This window comes from Poecilia mexicana, unplaced genomic scaffold, assembly GCF_051168715.1.
Source record: "Poecilia mexicana isolate PSO_F unplaced genomic scaffold, ASM5116871v1 scaffold_22, whole genome shotgun sequence".
Lineage (NCBI taxonomy): Eukaryota > Metazoa > Chordata > Actinopteri > Cyprinodontiformes > Poeciliidae > Poecilia > Poecilia mexicana.
The window spans coordinates 18,714,499-18,721,929 of record NW_028263391.1 but is presented as its reverse complement, the minus strand read 5'-3'; the positions used below and the strand labels follow the sequence as shown (position 1 = coordinate 18,721,929).

The following is a 7,431-nucleotide window of genomic DNA, read 5'->3' as shown; positions in this document are numbered from 1 at the left end:
TTACATGCCGTTGGCCGCTAGGGGGAGATGTTACTCTTCTTATAATTATCAATAACTGGCAAAGCTATATTTTCATTTATGAGATCCAAAACGTTTTTGTATTCAAGTTTCCACAGAATATTTTTTCTTATCCATTTCTTACTTTCTAAGGCTTTTCCTGACAAATGGATGGAAAGAAACCTTAAATATAGAAAAGACATTTATTATAGAAAAGACATAGTAAAATCGCACTGTATCATATTTGAAAGGATGCATTTCATTGAGTTGAAATTTACTAAAAGTTTATTTTGTCTGGCACTTATTTCCAAACCGAAATTAACACAGCACAAAGACGGTGTGATATACCATAATTTTGTGTTGATGATTGTGGTTTACGGCTTACAATAATTATTTTTATAGCTTGTAAAAACATCCCAGGATCCAAATCTTACTATTACATAAGCCAAAAAATATCTTTTTTAATACTCCAGTGTTATATTATGGCCATATTATGATAATAACAAAATGATTCTAGACAGCTGTCCAAAATGTGCTGAGAAATTAGGTTTTCATGCATCACTGGAAAGTTAAGTGGACGGGAAATAGTTGTAAAGATATGGCCATATACAACAGCAGATAACAGCAGCATTGGAATGATTATAATGTAACATTCATGAATATGATTGTGTTTGAAGTGCAGATCGACTACTGTATGTCTCATTCAAATGGAATGGTTGTTTGTGGGATACTGCAATGCAAACCTAAATATTTCCTGAGAAACTGAATTTTGCTTGTAAACCAACAGAAATAAATGCTCTAAAAACATACCTTCTGGATGTGAGTTGTACTTTCTGAAACAAATTACCAAAATAAAACTTTTTTGTCGTCATATTATTCATTGTGTGCGAGTGTAGCATGTAAAGAAGCGTCAGACAGACGGAGGCGGACTCGGCGGCTGTCAATGGAGCCGACAGGAGGAAGTGGCCCCTGATGCAGTTCCACACCTTTCCGTTACAGCAGCGGTAGTGCGGATAGCTCCGGTTAAAGGAGGAAGGCAAGAGCTGAGTCAATTTATCGACTCTGAAGGAGAAAAACAGGTAAGTAACTTAATTATAACCGGCCTCTTCTTCTACTAAAATGTGTCGCTAATCATATTGTCATCGTAGCACACGTTTATTGCCCTGATTTGTTTAGTTGACTGCAGCTAACTACTGTTAGCTACTTAGCTTAGCGTGCTAGGTAACGAGCTAACTAGCTGTATTAACAGGCAGTCTAGCAATAGCTGGCTAATTTTTCATGTCTGACCCTCCCCCTAAATCTCATTTCAGCGTGACCAGAGTTTCGCGTACGGGGTATTTCTGGCCACGGACAAACAGGGATACATTTTACGAAGTTATTCCCTAGTAGCGCGGTGAAGTGTCCCGACGTAAAGCTGCTGTTTCTCCCCCCCCCCGACAGCAGTGGAGAGAACAAGGGCGCACCCGGTGAGGAGGACCGCCACATCCTAACACCAGAGGAAATTCTCTTCAAGTATCGCGGCTTTTGTTGGAGGTCCTTTTTACCCACACAGTGAATCTTCTCTGCAGTTTCCAGTCATCGCGGCCTGTACCTTTATCTTCATTTTTACTGAACAATGAACGACCTGCAACAGCTGGTGCCAAGTTCTTAGTCTGATCGTGTCATGTGGCGTGTAGGCCAAGAAGACATTATCCGAGCATAAATGCCCCTGCACCTAACAAGATCCAGACAGACTTTCAGGTGAAAAGTCAAGCATGTGTGTATATTTTTGACTTTTGTTCCCAAGTAAACAAAATATCCATTCACTTCATGGTTTCACCAGTAAGTCTATATTAAACTGTGAGCTGCATTCCAAGTGACCATCAAAACATTATCACATTTTCTCCTTGGGAACAAAGTATTTATGCTCAAGAGTTCAAAATGGGGAAAATGCTGTCAAAAATCTTCGGCAACAAGGAGATGAGAATACTAATGCTCGGACTTGATGCTGCTGGAAAGACAACAATCCTTTACAAACTGAAACTCGGACAGTCTGTGACCACAATCCCCACAGTGGGCTTCAACGTGGAAACTGTCACTTACAAAAATGTGAAGTTCAACGTCTGGGACGTAGGAGGCCAGGACAAGATCCGTCCCCTGTGGCGACACTACTACACAGGGACCCAGGGCTTAATTTTTGTGGTGGATTGCGCAGACAGGGATCGCATTGACGAAGCGAGACAGGAACTTCACCGCATCATCAATGACCGCGAGATGAGAGATGCCATGATCTTGATATTTGCCAATAAGCAAGACCTTCCGGATGCCATGAAGCCGCATGAAATCCAAGAGAAGCTCGGATTGACCCGGATCAGAGATAGGAATTGGTATGTTCAGCCCTCCTGTGCGACCACAGGTGATGGACTGTATGAGGGTCTGACATGGTTAACTTCAAATTACAAGTCTTAATGATTGAGTGCTGACTGTTTTAGGTCAAAACTACAATGTTGCAAGTAACAATTTACTCTTCAAAATGAGAATGCTTAAGAAAAGTTGATTATCTCAATTTATTTTTATTACGTTTATCTTTTAACTAATTTATCTTTAACTGGGTTTGCCGGCTTAAAGTTTGCTTATGTTCTGTAGCAGGCATATATCACATTCTTTATTGCTTGGGCTTTTTGAGATAAAAAAAAATGGGGTTAACTGGTTTCTAAGGTCAAAGCCACAGAGATCACCACCTTTGCCTGTTCTTTTATTTCTATTTTATATCTTTTATTTCTCCTGAGGACATTGTTGGACTTGAGCTGTTTCACAGTCCTTTTGACTCTGTTGGGATAAACTTTGACATTGAGCTCTTTATTTGTCATGTAGCCTACTTGAAGGACACAGTACTGTGATTTATAGTTTTCCTTCTCTGGTATTAAAAAGAACTGGGGTAAATGCAAGAAAAAGAAATCATTGCCCATGTTTACATGTCGCAACACATTTTCTTACCCCAAATACAATTACGTGGGCTTTTCTAGTTAACTGATTGACCTATGTCATGTCTCACTATAATGTGCGGAGTATTAAACAAACAGGCCATCAATAACCTCAGCTCTGACCTCTCAATCTGATTCCAACAGCTGAAAAGTCTCAGTATTGGGACATTATATGACAGCTTATATCTGTAGCATGAGTACATAAGTACATTAACCCAACATCAGAGTCCATTCGTTGGCGCAGTCAGAACAGAAAGCTGTTAAGAAGTGAGATGTTGAACAAAAGCCTGTGGTGCAGGTCCTATTCCTTATTTGACTGGGGGGAACTATGTACAGAACAATGTCATTGTAATGTCTTATTAAAAAAGTGATTTTAAATCTTTTACCTCTCAGTTTTTTTTTCATCCATTTGTTGGTTCATTACTTGCAGGGTCTTGCTTTTAAACTTGGGCAATTTCAGCTACCACTTGGTTATTATATGCTTAGAGCAATTGCAAAGAAAACATTTGTGATGTACTCGCCACTGCTATCTCGTAAGACTTCATATTTGATGCTTAGAAACATTTAAATAGTTGGCTAAGACGGTGTTTCCCAACCCTTATCCTCAAGGCACACTACCTTGCATGTTAAATGGATTGCAGTTCAACCTGTTAATCATCCATCAATTGAAATCACGTGTGCTGAAGCAGGGAATCACCTAAAACATATAGGGTAGTGTGTCATGAGGAACAGGGTAGGAAAACATTGTGCTAAGATCAGTCTTTAGGTAATTCCTCTGATGCTAGGTGTGGAAGTTGTGTAACATTGATGTGAAGGGGCTGGACTCACATGGCAAAGCTGAAAACATCCAGATTTGTCCATCTTGTAACTGAGGGAAAAGTGTAGCAACCTTGTTTCAGCCAGCTGACCAGTAATCCACAGCTACATGTGTCTTAAAGTTAACTCAAATTTAACCCAAAAAAATCCTTATTCTCCACAATAGGTTTTAAATTATATTTAATTACATCTGATGTTAAGATTTATATCCAACTTTTTTCTCTTAGTCTAATTTCTCCTTCAACTGCTTTCTTGTATGCTTAAACAATTTAAATAAAAACACCCCTGTGTTATTCACTATTGGCTGATGTGATGAAGGGCATATTTAACCAGGTTTAGCTTAGAAACAGGGAGTAGTGGACTAACACTTATCAGTCAACAAATTTAAACTCTTCAATTGTATCTAAGCAACATAAATATAATTTACACACATCTTTTTGCAACTCGTAGTTTTGAAATTGATACTTTGTCTGAAATTCAAGTTAAAACTTGCAGAAACTGTTATGTAGTCATCTACAGAATTCAGAACATATAAAGATGTAGGGAATTAGTGTTTGAGTCACATTTGGCCAAGTCTTTGTGAACAGTTAAACATCCATGCTCAGATTTAAAGCTGGCCTCAGTTCCCACCCCATTCAGCAGTGAAAATGTACAAAACAGGAAGTCCAGTTGCTCTCTCTCTCTCTTTCTCTCTCTCTCTCTTTTTTTTTTAGAACAACAGAGAAGTACACGCAACTGTTTGCATGAATAGTTGGATGGGCCACGCTGATATTCAGCTGAATTGTGAATTCTTTTTGAATGTTTCATGTTGGTGCTGAGCTGTCAGCTGCAACTTCCTGAGTTTGCCTCAGCTTGAGACGTGACTTCACAAAGCAAATCTGTAGCACTTCAGTTTGCAGTGTAAAGCTTTTTGGAGCAAATTGGTTTCACTGCAATCCTTACAGCATGAAACCTTTAAAAAATACCACAGCACCACAGTTTGAACTGAAAAAATAGTTTAAAAAAAACACACAAAAGCAGCAACTCTTTTTACTGTTGCTTAAATAATGTGTATGTTAATGATAATATTACTAAAACCTAAACATATCTGTATATCTATCTGACTGATAGAAAACTGTTTTAAATAAAAGCAAATTAAGTCATTTTTTCCCCCACTCTATTATTTGTAAGGTTTAATGTCCTGCTAATTAGATAGCAGAGAAAGTTTTACCCAGTTGTATGAAACACAGGGTAATCCAGCACTGACCCTCCCCTGCCTGTTGCTGCGCACTGCTTCGCTTGTAAGAAAGACAAATCCAGCTGATTAGAGATATTTCTAGTGACTAAAAACACACAGCTGTACACTTAAAGCAAAATTACCATTTGATTTTGAAAGTGCAATTTGCAATAAATGAGGCATTCGTGTGAAGAGGCCAACTGCGCACTGTGTCAGAGCAGATAACCTGGGTAATTGGCTCTTAAACTTTATTTCTCTAGAAACCAGAAAGGCTATGTGTTACATGAATATGTACATATGTGTAATAATATGTTTTGTATGATTTTAGTGCCTGTAAGACTAATGTGTTCTTAAAAAAGTCAAATAGAGCGCATTATGCGCCAACATTAGTAAACAAAGGGAAACTAGTGCCTTTAATTTTTCACAGTGTTTTGTTGCAATTTGAACACAGCATAAAATACTATTTCCTGGATTAAATTCTGAAGCTAAAACACACAGTACATGTAAATTGTAGAGCGGCAATCAGACATAATACTGTTTTGATGTGTCCCATTCTGAGTCACAGTTGTTGTCAGAGTGGCTGTACTTGTTAGTTTGTAAGATCTTTTGCTCTAGCAATGGCTTTTAAAGCCTCCTGATGTTTGTTTTAGCTCCAGAGAGGTTTCTGTCTGGCAGGTCAGGTGACATAGATGACTTCTGAAGACGCCGAGACTTATGACTTCCTTTGGAAAAACTGCAAAAAAACTGAATATAATCGCCTACAAGTCAAGCCTGTTGTATAGGACAGAAGCCTCCATATATGCCTAATTTAACCACCTGGGTTTCCGCCTTTTATTACAACCATATGATCCTTAAAGCTTTATAGGCAACACTATTGCCCTAGGGCCGAGGACAAAAAATGTGCAGGTTTTAATGACCTCCCTTCTGTAAAGATAAAACCTCCTGCCCTTCTGTCAACTCCCTCCATTCTCAACTGGAATTCCACACACTTCCTGAGAGGAAAGGTCAGAAATGGCTTTTAGGTCGAAGTAGGAAGCTCAGTAATGAGGAGCTTCTTCTAATGACCTTCACTGCCTGTAATAATGAGGTGCTAGGCCGAACATCAATCCTGCTACATCAACACCAAAAAAAAACAACAACAAAAAAAAAAACAAGTGCTGTAAGCAACATGCTTATGAAAACAGGCACATAGTTTAGTGCTTTCATAATTCACAAACTAAGGGCTTAAACTCTTACTTAACTTGTTTACATGAGAATATTGACTAATTTGTCTGAGGCTTAAAATCTGCGTGTTTGTTGGGCTTGTTTCTATGACAGTAGGTTGAAGGATCTCTGCAGTTACGTATGAGTGTCTGTAGCGTCACAAACAATGCCAATTTTGGTACCATAAGCCTCCTATCAGGTTTTCAAATCTACATGGAAATAATTAAAAGGGAACAGCCTCTAAATGCGGAGCCAACAACACATGTTTTCCACTGTTTCACAATGATGGTTTCCAACTTATTAGTCAGAATCAGGGAAAAAGTGAAATGGCTCCAGAGTTGTTAAATAGCTGCATCCCTCCCACGATTACAGGCTAAACCTGAACTGTCTTTGTGGTTTTCAGGGGTGTGGTTTGTCTTAGTCACTTGTCTTCATTTCCTCTGAGCTCCATCTGCAGAGCAGCATTTCTGCAGGTAGTTCGAGAGTAATCCTCCCCAACATAGTCATTGTTGGCTTAATGCTAGCCTACAATTTAGCAGACACACCCTCCTGGGTAATCACTGTAGGATTCGGGCATTCGTGCCCGTAAAGGCCAAGCACCATTATTACACCCGCTTATTTATTTGCTAAATGGTTGGTGGGAACAGATACTCCAAACTGCTGTTGTTACAGCTTGACTTGGTTTCTTTTTAACCTTACTAAAGTTGACCTTGGTTGTGAAACTGCTGCCTCTGAGTCCACTTTTGAATTCCTGTGCGCCCTCCGCAGCCTCTTCGATTGTGTAGTTAATGATGAACTCACACAGAGCTCAGTTTAAAACAGGTGCGGAAGTGGCAGAAAGCTGTTTGGTTTCCTGCTGAGGGCACAGTTCCCCTGAAAGCAATTGGCGTTAATCAAAGTGCCTTGCGAAAGTATCAGCACCCCTTGAACTCTAACGGATTTTTTCACATTAAAACCGGAAAATTTACTGGAAGATACTCTGAAAGATTTGCTATCTGCATCCGCTGTCACTTGTTTAATTATGCACTGCTTTGTTTTGTATTAGTTACCAATTAAATCTAATCCAATTACCATTGGATTAGATTTAAATAACAATACATTAAGGATCACTGTTGTTGACAAAGTGTTAGAAAAAGGGGTTTGAATACTTTTGCAAGGCTCTGTTGATGCACTGTTTTCTTTCAGTAATGGCTGTGTAACTTGACTTTGTTTGACTGCAGTTGTTTCAGAGCCGGA

The 7,431-nt window shown here is 39.0% G+C and overlaps 1 protein-coding gene across 2 annotated transcripts; it reads left to right on the top strand.

Moving 5' to 3' along the window:
- Window positions 1-925: 925 nt before the first annotated feature.
- On the top strand, window positions 926-3,338 carry arf6b (ARF GTPase 6b). 2 transcript variants are annotated; one of them, XM_014987086.2, is made up of 2 exons: window positions 926-1,076; window positions 1,308-3,338. In XM_014987086.2, exon 2 carries the CDS (start codon window positions 1,918-1,920, stop codon window positions 2,443-2,445), a length of 528 nt encoding a protein of 175 aa, XP_014842572.1. In that variant the 5' UTR covers window positions 926-1,076; window positions 1,308-1,917; the 3' UTR covers window positions 2,446-3,338. The 2 variants fall into 2 exon arrangements, with proteins under 2 accessions (XP_014842572.1, XP_087858681.1); XM_088002555.1 differs by having other exon boundaries at window positions 931-1,076; window positions 1,438-3,338.
- Window positions 3,339-7,431: the final 4,093 nt, after the last annotated feature.